This window comes from Pristiophorus japonicus, chromosome 3, assembly GCF_044704955.1.
Source record: "Pristiophorus japonicus isolate sPriJap1 chromosome 3, sPriJap1.hap1, whole genome shotgun sequence".
Lineage (NCBI taxonomy): Eukaryota > Metazoa > Chordata > Chondrichthyes > Pristiophoridae > Pristiophorus > Pristiophorus japonicus.
The window spans coordinates 206,893,845-206,910,799 of record NC_091979.1 but is presented as its reverse complement, the minus strand read 5'-3'; the positions used below and the strand labels follow the sequence as shown (position 1 = coordinate 206,910,799).

Here is a 16,955-nt window from a genome sequence, read left to right as displayed (position 1 = left end):
GAGAAACATGGAGAGCCTACTCAAGTCAGTACCACACACGGTGGTCTTTCAGGACGACATATTGGTCATGGGTCGGGACACCGCCGAGCACCTAGAAAACCTGGAGGAGGTCCTCCAGCGACTGGATCGCATAGGGCTGCCGCTGAAGAGGTCGAAAAGCGTCTTCATGGCAACAGAAGTGGAATTTTTGGGGAGAAAGATCGCGGCGGACGGCATTCAGCCCACAGACGCCAAGACAGAGGCTATCAGGAATGCGCCCAGGCCACAGAACGTCACGGAGCGGCGGTCGTTCCTGGGACTCCTCAACTATTTTGGTAACATCCTACCGGGGTTAAGCACCCTTTTAGAGCCCCTACATGTGTTATTGCGCAAATGTGAGAACTGGGTATGTGGAAAAAAACAAGTAATTGCTTTTGAGAAAGCCAGAAACATTTTATGCTCCAACAAGTTGCTTGTATTGTATAACTCGTGTAAAATACTTGTGCTAGCATGTGACGTGTCGTCATACGGAGTCGGGTGTGTATTACAACAAGCTAACGTTGCGGGGAAGTTGCAACCTGTCGCCTATGCTTCCTGGAGCTTGTCTAAGGCTGCGAGGGCCTACAGCATGATTGAGAAAGAGGCATTAGCGTGTGTGTTCGGGGTAAAGAAAATGCATCAGTATCTGTTTGGCCTCAAATTTGAGCTGGAAACCGATCACAAGCCCCTCACATCCCATCCTCGTCGCCAGTTATTGTGTTCCTAACATAGACAAGGCTGCACACAGGGAGGTTAAAGTTATAGTGACCTCAGTCTTTATTAAGACACTCCAGAGTGAGGGACAGGCCTTAGAGACCGGCTTATATACAGTGCTCCCAAGGGCTGCTGGAATCCCTTGGGACTTCAGGGGATGAGCTCCCTGGCGGCGGAACATGGGAGTGCATGCTTTACAGATACACACCTTTCTCTACATGCAAACATAAATTGTATTTCAAGATTCGACATGTGTCAACTGTAGCTCAACTAAAGCATTCTTGCCTCTGAGTCAGAAAGTTGTTGGTTCAAGTCCCACTGCAGAGAGATAATCTAGGTTCTACTCAGTGCAGTACTGAGGGAATGCTGTACTGTCAAAGGTGCTGCCTTTTGGATGAGACATTAAACCGAGGCCCTGTCCGTCTTCTCAGGAGGATGTAAAAGATCCGAAGAAAAGTTCACCCCGATGGCCTGGCCAATATTTATTCCTCAACCAACATAATTAAAACAGATTATTTGGTCGTCATCACATTGCTGATTGTGGGACTTTGTTGTGCATAAATTGGCTGCCATATTTCCTAATTATAACAGTGACTACATTTCAAAAGTGCCGTGGAATGTCCAATGGTTGCGGAAGGCACTATATAAATGCAAGTTCCTTTTTCCTTATGGTTCACAAAGGTTATGAGTTACACTTTAAGAAGAGCCTTGTATCCCATTTACATTGATAGCCTCTTTGTCTAATGATGCAGCAGCTCCTGTTACAAATTTGCTTTCTTTACATTGGAAGGCGGGTTTAGAGACTGACAATGTCAGAAATTGGGTGATTGTACAAATGTAACTTTAAAGCAAGTGACTAAGTCAGACCTTGTGTACGTACAGCAACTCAAAGGTTGTGTTCGTAACTTCACACTTCTAGCCGCTGGCATTCCCCATTGTTGGAGAACAGTTCACAAAAGTGAGCCAAGTGAAAATCTGTGCTGCTTCACTGGTTGAATAGGCTGAAAGCTTAGCTTGGTTTAACCAAAATGCTGCACCAACGACAAGCTCTGGTGGTCTTTTACAGTTGTTGCCACTAATGCTTTACCTGGGAACAAAAGCAACTTGCGAGGTTATGATCACTGCCACCAGCAACCTGTACACCTCCTTACTAATACTGTATTGTTATCTCCAGAGGCATTGCCGCAACATAAAAGTATTAAAAAAATTAGTTGTGTTTACATGAGGTTCAGCTAAATGCATCTAATTATATAATTAGCAGTGGATGGGATGTCAAATTGCTTTCCATTAGCTTGGCAACCGATTGCAGTGAAATGACACTCAGGGCTCCTGGAGAGAAGGGGAGCAAATCAGCCAAATAATGATCTCCAGGTAATTCCTACCTCATACTCAATCACTTTAGATACAAGAACACAGATTATAGATTCAAGGATTTAGTTTGCTTTATAATTTAGTATTGGAAGGACAAGTTATACTTGAGATTCTTAAAGTGCTTGTATGACATTTTCTTTAGTGAATAAATGAATAAGAAAATTGTTACATTAATGTATATGTATAAAGCCTCACTATGTTGTATCTTCTATGTGAAGTTTCATAATAGTACAGAGAGTGAAACAACTGGACACACAGAGTTCATTCCTGAGGTTCCCTAAATTTATTTCAGTATTTGTGCACTCAAACAGTACAAACCTTACAGTAGTTTTCCCTAAAAAAAAATATTAACAAAGATTCTGTAACTTTTTGGGGATTTTTTACAAGCCATGTTATTTAGGTCATAGTAACAGGGGTTTTCAACACTTTCTTAATCAGTTAAAGTATTTCAAAAACATTTTACAAACTATTTCCTAAATTGAGAAAATACATTATACAGTCCAAGAAAAAAAAGGAGTATTGCACTTGAAAACTGCATTCACCTGTATAGAATAACCGATTCAAGTTTGGAGAGTCTGTTGCGGACTCTTGTGATGCTTATACCACTGAGTGACAAGAACTTGAGAAAAAGTCATTAGAATTAAACTTAGGCTACAAACAGCTGCTGCCAACGTCTGACATTGGAATAAAGTAGTTTTATTTACAAATTTTAATTAAAGCATTTTAAAAGATTTATAACATACTATAATTGTCAATGCTGAAACTTTCTAAATAATTGCATAAAAGTTTACAGTTTCAGTCTTCTTACAAAGTTATGTTATAAGGAAAATGTACATCCAGAGTTTTACACCAAAAAATAACAGCATATGTTGCCACCATTAAACAAACCAAGGAAGAGGTTCCAGTTACCCGATTCCAGTAGCAAATGCACTACAAAGCTAATGGACCTTTTTTATTTTTCAAGCATTTTCATGTATAAAACTACACTTTAGTACAAAAATATGTAAACAGTTTATACCTAATGCTTTAGCAACAAAAAAGCCCGAGGACTTAGGACAGGGACATTTGTCCCAGATTAGAAAATGCTACATGAAACAGGAAGTGAGTCTGGTTGAGAACTGACAGCGCTTCACAATCAGTTGAATGATCACAGTTTCAGAGTTTTAATACATCCTTCCCTTGTTCAGAAATTAACAATAGTCTCCAGTACTTTTATGAAAATTTCCAATAAGTGCATAGTTTGAGTCCTAATTTTGTTCCCTCTTCAACAAGCAATCTAACTGTGAGAGGTAATCTTTATCCAAGGAGCAAGTGCCACAAGACAGGTTGTCAGGCATGTCATCTGATTGGCACTGTATCATTCATCTCTTGCTTGCAAGAAAATGCAGTTACGGACTCAACAGGTTAAGACTGTGATAGTCAAAAAAGGGAGCACCATCACTGGATTAATACTGAGCCTGTGATTAAATGTGTTTTACCTCATAACCAAGTAGTGATGACCTCACCTAACAATTCTTTTTTTTTTCCTCCAGATTTACACAAATTTGAAGACTTAAAGATGTGACCTTTTTCAATTATTTTGGTCAACATTACAAAGTATAAAAATTAACCAACAAGTGCTTGCTTTTATTCTGGTGGGCTTTTTCTTGGTTGATGTGTGTCTGAAACGGACAAACATATTAATTATGAAAGACTGCTGCACACAAGAAAATATTCATCTTTTACTCCTCCATTTAGAAGTTGAGGACATGCAGTACTTGGTTTAAGAAATGGTTCACCCTTGATCCTACATTATTCTTTTCTTCTTCATGTAATTCTACGTATGAGTCGTTCACTAGCTTGTCACAGCTGCACCTACGCAAGGACCGAGTTGAATGATACAACATTCTGAAGATGACATGACTGACAGCTCATTTTCATAAACTAAGGGCTAATTTTAATTCCCACAATGTCATATGAGTGAAAAGTCACATTACTGCAAATGAGTGGAATATACTCACTGCAGTATATTTTTGGTCCATGAATAGTAAAAACAAGGCAAATCTTCTGTCACTAGGCCACTTCTGCCTTTCAGTTATGTCAATGTGGTAGTCCAAATACAGTTCTTCATCACTGTCCTTGAGCTCAAGGCCTAGTGGAATGTGTGTTCTCCACGAACAATGTGCGATGAGAACTCATAGCGATCCTGGCTTTGGTAGCCACAGATGTTGCACTCAAATGGGTCTCTGAAACCATGGCAGCCCATGTGAATGGTGTACATGACATGGTCTAGAAACAGCACATGACAGTGCTCACACTTGAAAGCCCTAATTTGCTCACCCTCTCCACTGAAGACCCTGTATACCGCTTTAGAGGTATGAGACAAAACCTTTGTTGGTTCCAGGGCCTTTGATTCCTCCTTTGTGTAGACAGGACTTTGCTTATTTCGAGGAGTTAAGGCTGGGATTCCAAGGTATTGCTGACCACTTCGATCATCATGGCTGCTTTCTGTGTCAGTAGAATCTAAACAGCTGTTACTAGGAGATATTCCTCTTTCTGTGGTCTGATCTTTTGCTCTTATAAGAGAAATGGGGCCATCCACTGTATTTTTGTGGCTTTCTGCTATTTCCCTTCTGCTTGGCCTTTCAAGCCTGCTTGGATGGTATACCTGAGGATAGACAGAATTCATAACTGGAACTGCTTCTGCCATTGTGCTGGGTTGATGCTGCATCAGAGGTCTGAGGGATTCAGCCCCAAGGTATGTAATTGCATTGTTGATGGCTTGATCCATCATGTGCGAATGCATGAACTCAGCCTCTTTCTTGTAGTTCAAGCTCATGTTAAAATTGATGTCTGGATAATTCAAACGCATGAACTTTTCACCTAGAACAAGACATTGCAAATAAGTGAGCTAATACTTACATATGACACACTCAACCATTCAGTAGGTTTGTTTTTCACATATTCTATCAGAGTGCAACTTTAAAATATTTATTACTGGTTTAGCCAGAGAACAATTAGGAATTATGAAGTTCAATGTTAGGTTACAATTCTAAAGTTCAAAATCAGAAGCAACAGACTAACAACTTAAATGTGACTTACATGGATCATTTGGATATAAATGGGTTAAGATACAAACCAACCATATTTAATTGGATGGTGGAACAGACTTGATGGTGGCATTAGGATCTGTCTTTTTCCTTTTGCACAAGAAAAAGATTGGGCTGGGACTTCTGCCCACCAATCCCAACACCTCATGATGTATGTCTCAATGTATTCCTCTCCCACAGCATCTGCTCAACTTCTCTTACTCCCTTTTCTTCTTGACATTCGCTTGTGTTCACCTAGTCCTTAAGAAAGTGAATCCTTTTTACCCTTCTACTGCCTGCTGTGCTAACATCTGCACTTTCCAAAGTTACGGAAATCTACGGTTAATTCTCAAATTATCCATCACCTTGAGAGCTCTGATTAAATCCATGATCACCGATATGACTTTCTGAATGACCATTCCACTGGTGATCTTGTTGCCTACGTTATGCGCCTCTGAAAGTGCAATCTTGAACACCTTTGTTACTCATCTGTCATTGCCTCATAAATCTCCAAAGCCTCTGACATCGTCTGGCACCATGCTCTTCAAAACAAATTCCCATCATATAGTCTCCCACAAAACTTATGTTCATGGCTATCTAGTATCCTCTCAAATCACTCTACTTCTGTACAAGTTGATGGCTCACCATGTGACTGTTTCCCCAGAGGTCTAATCTCTCTCATGTTCTGTTTCTTCTTCACAACAATATAGTAACCTTATTAACTCTTCCATCTATATGCATCAACTTCCTTTAGAACACATTCCCTCAATTTTCACAAAATCCTCTCACAATATGATGCATAAATCATTGCACCATAATCTCCTCCATTTTCTTCAATGGGAAAATGGAAGCCTTGTCCTTTTCGATGCTTCAAAGGCATGGGGACCTAAATTCATTAGCGCCCAAAACCGGCCGCGATTCATGTAGCGTGCAGCCATGGTGTGCCAGAACAGAGGCTCCAGGATGGTCCTAAATTGGTCCCTGGGCTTCATAGTCATAATTCCAGCAAGCTGCAGTTGACAGTCGGGTACCCCAATGCAGATGACCAGTCGGGGTCCGACCAATTCGTCCACAGGCGAGTCTGGGGAGGAGGTGATTGGAGGGGATGAGCTATGTAAGTTAGCAATATTGTGTACACAAGACTATATAAACAGCAAATTAGATAAGTGACCAATTAATTTGTGGTGTTGCTTGAGATGAATATTTGGCAGGAAACCAGGAGAACTCCCTGCTCTTCTTCAAATAGTGTCATGGGATTTTTTATGTCCATATGAACATTCTGATGGGGCCTCAATTTAACTTCTCACCTGAAAAACAGCACCTTCGACAATGCAACACTTCCTCAATACTGCATTGAAGTGTCAGCCTACATAATGTGGTCCAGTCCTGGAATGCTGCTTGAACCCACAACTTTCCAACTCAGAGGCAAGAGTGCGATCACTGAGCCAGAATGATAGAATAAAGCTTAATTGTTTTAGCGAGGGAATGTTGGGCATTGTAATTTCCAGATTACTAATTGGCTTTATTTCTGGTTCTTTTATAAGATAGTTTTGCAGAATGGGGTGTGTGTGAGATGGCCACATGCTATTTGCAAGACATACATATTCAAGGCACATCTGTGTGTGTGTGTGTATTGTGTGCATCCATCATACTTTAGATGTCACATTTCAGCTGAAAAATCTTAATTTTAAAAGAGACAGCCAGTTAATTGCTGCTTGTTTTTCTGACTTTGATAATCTGCCCTCTCTCCAGGGGTAGGATTGGGGAATTTACAAACATTGGTCAATCTACAAAAAATTCCCTCAGCATTGAGCCTCTAACTGACCTTAAGGGGTGCCCATTTAAACTACTTCCCACAGGTTGTATCTGAACAGTGACTTTAAGGATACAGGCCAAGTTACCAGCCAAACATCACAACCATGCTCCAAATCCCAGATTACCCGTCAGTAAAACCATGACAGATCAGCTAGTTTATTTTAATGTAATAGTGAAGAATGCCAATTATGTAAATAAAGTGCTAATATTTGTTCAAATACTTGCATTCAGCAAACAATACAGTCCAAACAAATAGCAATTTGTGACAAGAAAGATTTATTCTTTATTTCCTCCTCAAATCCTCTTCACGTGTCCTTCTTTTAGAATGTGGTTAACTTTGAAAAGACAGCTGGTTATTAACAATAATGTATTACCCATTAACACAGAAAGATGGCAAACCTCACCAACAAATTTTTGAGGTGTTGAGCTTTTACGCTTTCCCACATTGCTTGCCAGCCTCTCTATGATTGCTGGTCTCTCAAATGGCATAAGAGGAATATGGTCTGCCACTGGATCTTGCTCCTTGTACTCATCTACTGCAGAGAACAGAGAACATTCAAATGTGAACACATTATTCCACAGGACTTCTCATTTTCAAATATCTCTTTTACACCATAACATAGTTAAAATTAACATTCAAGGTATAGAATATTTTAGAAACCCAGGGATTAGTTTATCAGATTTAGTTTTACAAAAGATTTCACTTCTAGTATATGAGCTGTATTTGAAATGAACAGAAAGACTCAAATTCCAGGAGTATTTAAAATGTAATTTTACGACACAATGTTTTAATTATAAATGTGTGTTTTTTTTTAATCATTATAAAGAGTAAAAATGCTGTTTTCTGCTTGACTGTATTGAAGCTTGACAGAAATTCTACATGTAAACTAAAATGTGGAAATTTAGGACAACACTAAATGATTAATTATGCCCCCTCATCATTTAAAATGAAAATATATTACTGGAAAAGTCAATGAAACTTAGTTTGTTAGCAGAAATTTCATTTGTTGTCAGACATGCCCATAATTTTTGCAGATTTAACTGGAATTGTATTCTATATTGTATCTGACAAAGCATAAGAATCCACCATTTCTGCCTCCTTAAGACAGCCAAAACTTTTATTTTACTTTCTGCTTACTTCATTATATTTCTCAGATTTTTATTTTAATCCCTGATTGGGGAAAAAAAGAAAATCAATATTCTAAGTCTAAACTAGTAAAGGACACTGTTGGCCCCAGAAAATTACCTACTGATTCTGCCAACATTTAATCATGCAAAATTTCATTTCAGCAAAAAAAAATTGGCACATAATGCTATCTTGTATATGAGCTTGGCATCGATGTGTTTTAGTAATTGTTGTTACTTTGTGCAAATGAAACATTATGATAAGTATTGGAAAATAAAGAAAAGAAAGGATACAGAACTAATCCTTAATAAGCATCAGATATGGAAACAACTGCAAATTAGAAAGTGCAATCCGCTACTGATAATTGCTTCCTTAAGGGTCATTTGGAGCTGGTATTGCAGCAGTTCATTTTTATCAGATATAATAATTATATTTACAGACTTGGATTTTTCTTTTTGCCTCCTAGTACAGGGAGGCCTAAAATGGTTTGGTATTAGCTGAAGAAGTATTTTACTTGTTGCTTTTTTTAAAAAGTATAAAAATGTTATAATGGTAGAGGTGTCCCAGTTGCTTATGGCTTTAAAAAGATAGTGTGTCCAAAAAGAGTAGAAAATAACACCAGTGTTGATGCAGGAAGGGAGTCCTTCTGTTAGAGTTAAAGATACATAAACCATACGTGATTACATATGGAAGTGAGGGAAGAACTTTACTCATTTTATGGGTTCACTTATACATGCATTTGGAACTGAGTGGCTATTGTTTTTATTTGTTAGTTTATCATTATCAACTGCTTTCTCACACAATATTGTGCATTTTGTCCCTTTTCTCCTATTATTAAGCTTCTCAGCCTGAAAAGTGGGCAAATGGAAATCCAAATGATGCTTTGTGAGTCAGGTGGTTATGAGTCAATAAAATCATAGAAATTTACAGTACGGAATGAGGCCATTTTGGCCCATCGTGTCCGTGCCGGCCAACAAAGAGCTATCCAGCCTAATCACACTTTCCAGCTCTTGGTCCGTAGCCCTGTAGGTTACGTCACTTCACGTGCACATCCAAGTACTTTTTAAATGTGGTGGGGGTTTCTACTTTTACCACCCTTTCAGGCAGTGAGTTCCAGACCCCTATCACCCTCAAAACCACCTAGCAATTACTTTAAACCTATGGTCCTTGGTTGTTGACCCCTCTGTTAAGGGAAATAGGTATGTCCTATCCACGCTATCTAGGCCCCTCATAATTTTATACACCTCAATAAGTCCTCCCCTCAGCCTCCACTGTTCCAAAGAAAACAAACACAGTCTATCCAATTTTTCCTCAAAGCTAATATTCTCCAGTCCAAGCAACATCCTCGTAAATCTCCTCTGTACCCTCTCTAGTGCAATTACATCATTCTTGTAATGTGGTAACCAGAACTGCACGCAATACTCTAGCTGTGGCCTAACTAGTGGTTTATACAGTTCAAGCATAACCTCCCTGCTTTTGTACTCTATGCCTCAGCTAACAAAGGCAATTATTCCATATGCCTTCTTAACCACCTTACCTACCTGGCCTGCTACCTTCAAGGATCTGTGGACATGCACTCCACTGTCCCCGTATTCCTTGCCTTGTTAGCCCTCCCCAAATGCATTACCTCACACTTCTCCGGATTGAATTCCATTTGCTGTTCTGTTCACCTGATCAGTTCATTAATATCTTCCTGCAGTCTACAGCTTTCTACTTCATTATCAACCACACAGCCGATTTTAGTATCATCTGCATACTTCTTAATCATAACCCCTACATTCAAGTCTAAATCTTTGATTATATACCACAAAAAGCAAGGGACCTAGTACTGAGCACTGCGGAACCCCACTGGAAACGGCCTTCCAGTCACAAAAACACCCAACAACCATTACCTTTTGCTTCCTGCCTCTGAGCCAATTTTGGATCCAACTTGCCACTTTGCCCTGGATCTCATGGGTTTTTACTTTCATGACTAGTCTGCCATGTGGGACCTTATCAAAAGCCTTGCTAAAATCCATATACACTACATCAAATGCCCTACCCTCATCGACCCTCCTTGTTACCTCCTCAAAAAATTTAATTAAGATCGTCAGACACGATCTTCCCTTAACAAATCCATGCTGATTAATCCGTGTCATTCTAAATGAAGATTTATCCTGTCCCTCAGAAGTCTTTCCAATAATTTTCCCACCACTGAGGTTAGGCTGACTGGCCTGTAATTACTCGGTTTATCCCTTCCTCCCTTTTGAAACAAAGGTACTACATTAGCAGTCCTCCAGCATCACACCTGTAGCCAGAGAAAATTGGAAAATGATGGTAAGAGCCTCTGATATTTCCTCTTTTGCTTCTCAACAGCCTGCGATACATTTCATTCGGGCTTGGGAATTTATCCACTTTCAAAACTGTTAAACCCCTGAATACTTCCTCTCTCACTATATTTATTTCATCTAATATTCCACACCTCCCTGATTGCAATGTCTGCATGGCCCCCCTCTTTTGTGAAAACATACGCAAAATATTCATTGAGAACCATATCCATGTCCTCCACCTCCACACACAGATTACCTTTATGGTCTCTAATAAGCCCTACTTTTTCTTTAGTTATTCTCTTGCTTTTAATGTATTTATAAAACATCTTTAGGTTGTCCTTGATTTTGCTTGCCAAAATTTGTTCATGCTCTCACCTTCCAACTGAAGGTGAATTTGGGTCAGCTGGCCTGTTCTGTAAATGTTGGGACACTGCTCTTCACACAGTCTGGCTGAGAAATTACAGCAGTAATTTTTGCAATGGCAATCAGCTTGGAGCAATCTATCCAAACTCAAACCACCACCAACAGACATAAAACATCCCCTTAGCTTTTTTAATGAATTGTTCTATTAATTTCATTTTTTTTGCTGACTAAAGTAATAAAGAATATTTCTGATGAAAGATTCCATTATTTCTATTAACTGTATATGAGGATTTTTCTGAAATAAAAATATTAAAAGTTTGCCATTCTGTTTGAGGCAAAACCAGTGAGGAAAATGCTAAGCACAGGCTTAGTGTCTCCTGACAGGATGGGATGGAAAAATCTGAAGGTGTCACCTGGGCCATTGTCATATCTCTCAGCAACTCTCTCTGTCTCTCTCTCTCTCTCTTTCTTTCTCAAGTGACATTACCAGATAAAAGAGAGAAGCTTAATCCTCTTTTCCAGCAATGCAATGAATCAGAGAGAAGAAAAAAAATAAGGGCCCCGAACCTGGTGGAAGCTGAGTTCCGCCCAAGTGCCACACAAAGGACCGCTGAGATCCTGACGGTACTTTAGGATGGAAGTTTCTTGAAAAAGTCCTGGAAAGACCGCCCGGCGGCAAAAAAGCGACTTACTCCCTGAATATGGGCGGCAGTGGGCAGTGAGTCCAGCAAGTTTGGTCCGAAGGTATACTAAAAAAGGTTGGAAAAGGAAAATTTAAAGAAAAACTTTGGTCCAGGATCTTTACTGTACATGGGTGAAATAGTGGACTAAATACCAGTAGCTGAGTCTCACCACTTTTCTTTGGACAGGACGGAGATAGAAACATAGAAACATAAAAATCCACAGCGCAGGAGGCCACCTCGGTCCATCATGTCCGCGCCAGCAGACAAAGAGCCACACGGCCCTTGGTCAGCAGCCCTGAAGGTTACATGTAAACCTATGAACAGTGAACAATGATGGAAAGATAAAGAGCATCTGGACCAACCAGTCCACCGAACACAACCACGACACCCCATGTAACGCAACATTTTAAACTCCACCTCAACCGGAGCCATGTTATCTCCTGGGAGAGGCAAAAAAACAAACAGATAAAAGCCCAGGCCAATTGGGGAATAATAATCTCAGAAAATTCCTCTCCTAACCATCCAGGTGATCGAAACTAGTCCCGGAGATCACTCTAGCAGTATTCGATTCCCTGGCGTACTTACCATCATACCTGCGCCAGCCAACAAGAGGTTATCCAATCTAATCCCACTTACCAGCTCTCGGTCCTTAACCCTGTATGTTACGGCACTTTAACTGCCTGTCCAAGCACCTTTTAAATGTGGTTTGTGTTTTTGCCTCTACCACCCTTCGAGGCAGAGTTCCAGACCCCCACAACCCTCTGCATGAAGAAGCTTCCCCTCAAATACCTTCTGAACCTTCCACCGGCTACCTTGAGGAGGAGTTCATAGAGTGGGTAAGGGACGGGTTCCTTGAGCAGTATGTAACGGAACCAACCAGGAGGCAGGCTATCTTAGATCTGGTCCTGTGTAATGAGACAGGATTAATAAACAATCTCCTAGTGAAGGATCCCCTCGGAATGAGTGATCCTGGCATGACTGAATTTCAAATTCAACTGGAGGGTGAGAAAGTTGGATCTCTAACCAGTGTACTAAGCTTAGATAAAGGAGACTATAAAGGTATGAGGGCAGAGTTGGGTAAAGTGGACTGGGAAAATAGATTAAAGTGTAGGACGGTTGATGAACAGTGGGGTACACTTAAGGAGATATTTCACAACTCTGAAGAAAAATATATTCCAGTGAGGAGGAAAGGATATCGGAGAAAAGATAACCATCCGTGGTTAACTAAAGAAATAAAGGACGGTATCCAATTAAAAACAAGGGCATACAAAGTGGCCAAAACTAGTGGGAGGACAGAAGACTGGGAAGCTTTTAAAAGCCAGCAAAGAACGACTAAAAAAATGATTAAGAAAGACTATGAAAGTAAACTAGCGCAAAATATAAAAACAGATAGCAAGAGTTTCTATAGGTATATAAAAAGGAAAAGGGTGGCTAAAGTAAATGTTGGTCTCTTAGAGGGCGGGAATTAGTAATGAAGAACATGGAGATAGCAGAAACTCTGAACAAATATTTTGTATCAGTCTTTATGGTAAAGGACACTAACAATATTCCGACGGTGGATAGTCTAGGGGCTATAGAGGGGGAAGAACTTAACACAATCACAATCACTAAGGAGGTGGTATTCAGTAAGATAATGGGACTAAAGGCAGATAAATCCCCTGGTCCTGATGGCTTGCATCCTAGAGTCTTAAGAGAAGTAGCGGTAGGGATTGTGGATGATTGGTTGTAATTTACCAAAATTCCCTGGATTCTGGGGAGGTCTCAGCAGATTGGAAAACTGCAAATGTAACGCCCCTATTTAAAAAAGGAGGCAGACAAAAAGCAGGAAACTATAGACCAGTGGTTGGGAAAATGTTGGAGTCCATTATTAAAGAAGCAGTAGCAGGACATTTGGAAAAGCAAAATTCGGTCAGGCAGAGTCAGCATGGATTTATTAAGGGGAAGTCATGTTTGACAAATTTGCTGAAGTTCTTTGAGGATGTAATGAGCAGGGTGGATAAAGGGGAACCAGTGGATGTGGTGTATTTGGACTTCCAGAAGGCATTTGACAAGGTGCTGCATAAAAGGTTACTGCGCAAGATAAAAGTTCATGAGGTTGGGGGTAATATATTAGCATGGATAGAGGATTGGCTAACTAACAGAGAACAGAGAGTTGGGATAAATGGTTCATTCTCTGGTTGGCAACCAGTAACTAGTGGGGTGCCGCAAGGGATCAGTGCTGGGACCCCAACTATTTACAATCTGTATTAACGACTTGGAAGAAGAGACTGAGTGTAATGTAGCCAAGTTTGCTGATGATACAAAGATGGAGGAAAAGCAATGTGTGAGGGGGACACAAAAAATCTGCAAAAGGACATAGACAGGCTAAGTGAGTCGGCAAAAATTTGGCAGATGGAATATAATGTTGGAAAGTGTGAGGTCATGCACTTTGGCAGAAAAAAATCAAAGAGCAAGTTATTATTTAAATGGAGAAAGATTGCAAAGTGCCGCAGTACAGCGGGACCTGGGGGTACTTGTGCATGAAACACAAAAGGATAGTAAGCAGGTACAGCAAGTTATCAGGCAAGCCAATGGTATCTTGGCCTTTATTGCAAAGGGGATGGAAGTCTTGCTACAGCTATATAAGGTATTAGTGAGGCCACACCTGGAATACTGCGTGCAGTTTTGGTTTCCATATTTACGAAAGGATATACATGCATTGGAGGCAATTCAGAGAAGGTTCACTAGGTTGATTCCGGGGATGGTGGGGTTGACTTATGAGGAAAGGTTGAGTAGATTGGGCCTCTACTCATTGGAATTCAGAAGAATGAGAGGTCTTATCGAAACGTATAAGATTATGAGGGGGCTTGACAAGGTGGATGCAGAGAGGATGTTTCCACTGATGGGGGAGACGAGAACTAGAGGGCATGATCTTAGAATAAGAAGCCGCCCATTTAAAACTGAGATGAGAAATTCCTTCTCTCTGAGGGTTGTAAATCTGTGGAATTCGCTGCCTCAGAGAGCTGTGGAAGCTGGGACATTGAATAAATTTAAGTCAGAAATAGACATTTTCTTAAATTATAAGGGGTTATGGGGAGCGGGCAGGGAAGTGGAGCTGAGTCCATGATCAGATCAGCCATGATCTTATTGAATGGCGGAGCAGGCTCAAATGGCCGTATGGTCTACTCCTGCTCCTATTTCTTATGTGGTTGTAAACTGATTACTAATACTTCACAAAATAAGATTCCTCAAGAAATACCTTCTTAATTGAAATTGGCTTAGTGAATCAGTAACTTGAAGGAAAGAAAATCTGAAAGCAGCTAATTGCCAGCTGTTTTAAATTTCTATTTTATATGATCATAATGTGGATTCATATTTTAATGAATTTCCTATTTCAGATTTTCCATTTAGTAAGCGTGACACCAATTCAAAAAAAACCAAACATTCATTACTTTTAACACAAGCTTTTTTCAGCTGGATAAAAGTTATCGATAAGAAGTCATTTAAAAAAACACTTGGTCTTATCCTCTGAATTTGTCTAATATTGAATTTATCTTCATTTTCGAATAACACAAACAGTAACTGTCAGTAGTCAGTTACTGGAATTGAATATTTCTTTTGGAAAAAGTCTGAAGAAATATTATTGCCAAAATGGAAATGGTTGGGTGAGAAAGGACTAATAGGAAATTCTGAAAAGGTAATAGTCACTTTTTCACATTAATATTCAATCATAACACTACGTGTAGTAGGAAAATATAGTATGTGAAGTAACACCATGCCCACGTCAGGATGCCTGTTTTACTATTTCCTTTTAATAGTAGTAGTTTTGATAATAAAAACTAATTGCGTTGGCTGGCCATTCTGGGTATTACAGAAAGCATACTTAGTAATATCTAAAACTGTACACACTATCAAGATAGAAAAGATAGAGCTTCAAGGTAAAACCATTGAGGAGTCACTACAAACTGGAACTCCTTCACGTCATCCCACCCACCCTGGTGATTCATGGGCTGTGCAGCCTCCACGCCGGCATTCTGCAGGTAGTTGTGACAGCGCTCTTTATGCTCCTCCAGTGAACTGCGCTGTTTGTAGCTTCTACCACAGTAGTTGCATTTGTGAGGCTTGCCCACTGTGGAAGGAATTGTATTCAAGTTACATCATCATTATTTATATCAATCATTTTCAAATAAGCAGCAAAGGTATTTAAAAGGAAACTGTGCACCATAAGTTTCATAAGGTGTGATTCAGAGGCAACGTGTAAGTTTAACCTATAGTTATCAGCAAAGTATAGACAGATGCAGTCGAGTGCTACTGACTCATCTTTTTTTGAAACCACTACATAAACACATGCAATGGGAAAGCCACCAAAAATTAAATTTTATTATATGTCTTTTCTGAGAACTTTCCCAATTAACTCTGTCCATATGTCATCAGTTAACTTCTTACTATGCCGTGCTCGGACATGGGGGGGGGGGGGGGCGGGGTGGCGGTGAATGAAAAGCTACAGAAATGTCTGGTTTCATTACAGGTACAGACACAGAATAAGAATTTCCTATTGACTGCACCATATTATTTTGCAGTAATGAACCAATGGTGTGTTCATTGTTCCTGGAACTACATGGAAGTTGGCCTAATGAAGCTTTGTCAAAAATAGATACTTTGGAATGGTTAAAAATACAGACCTCTTCCATTCCAAATAATTTTTTATTACAGAATTAAATCATGGAAGTCTGGTTTATTGACATTTTAAATATATATATTTTTTAATGTAATATCAATTACAGATAATTTTAAGGAGGTTCCATTGTTTCATGAAGAACAAAAGTTTTCTTATGCATTTTCTAAACCGTTTAGTATTAAAACATGTACAACAATTTCATATTCTTTTCTCTACTAGTAAGGATGTGTCTGGAGCTCAACACTCAGCTTTACTTTATTAGATGACCATAGATTTATGATAACTGAATAAGTCAATTTCTGTTTTTATTTTGTAGCATTCTAGAAGTTTAGGGACAGTTTTACAATTACAGTTTTAACTATTATAATTTAATATTTAACATGTCTCTATATAATTAAGACCACATGCTTATGGTGACTGAATAAGTCAAAATCTGTTTTTTATTGCAGGGAATGCTAGAATTTTTACCAATGTTTTAGATTACATTCTACTATTCCGTCCATTTTTCTTGCAAAAGCTGCAAATCAGGGGTCTTGCTTATGGGCATTTGTAAGTAATAAATGCATGGTAATTATACAACTGTGTCAGGGCAAATCCATTTTCCTGAATGCCCCTACCATATTTATAGATTGTGATATGAGATTTTCTTGGTTTAAGTGTGGGAGTTTTTCAGCTCTTTGATAAATATTCAAAAGTTTAAAGCATCAGTTATACATGAAAATATTTTAAATACTCTATTAGGATATTTTCCATGAAATAGTTAGTAAATCTATAAAAACAATTTAATTTTATTGGCATCTGCATTAAAAACACTATTTTGTCCTACAGGGA

At 39.3% G+C, this 16,955-nt stretch overlaps 1 protein-coding gene across 11 annotated transcripts in view; it reads right to left on the bottom strand.

Moving 5' to 3' along the window:
* Positions 1 to 2,390: 2,390 nt before the first annotated feature.
* ikzf2 (IKAROS family zinc finger 2) overlaps positions 2,391 to 16,955 on the bottom strand; it is a 353,441-nt gene continuing 338,876 nt past the window's right edge. For 10 of the 11 annotated variants that reach the window (XM_070876218.1, XM_070876217.1, XM_070876225.1 and 7 more), the window contains 3 exons: positions 15,441 to 15,575; positions 7,391 to 7,522; positions 2,391 to 4,965 (listed from right to left, as the gene is read on the bottom strand). In XM_070876218.1, coding sequence (XP_070732319.1) covers positions 4,235 to 4,965; positions 7,391 to 7,522; positions 15,441 to 15,575 — 998 coding nt within the window. In that variant the 3' untranslated portion in view covers positions 2,391 to 4,234. The remainder of the gene's footprint in view (positions 4,966 to 7,390; positions 7,523 to 15,440; positions 15,576 to 16,955) is intronic. The other variant, XM_070876227.1, reaches the window with a different exon arrangement.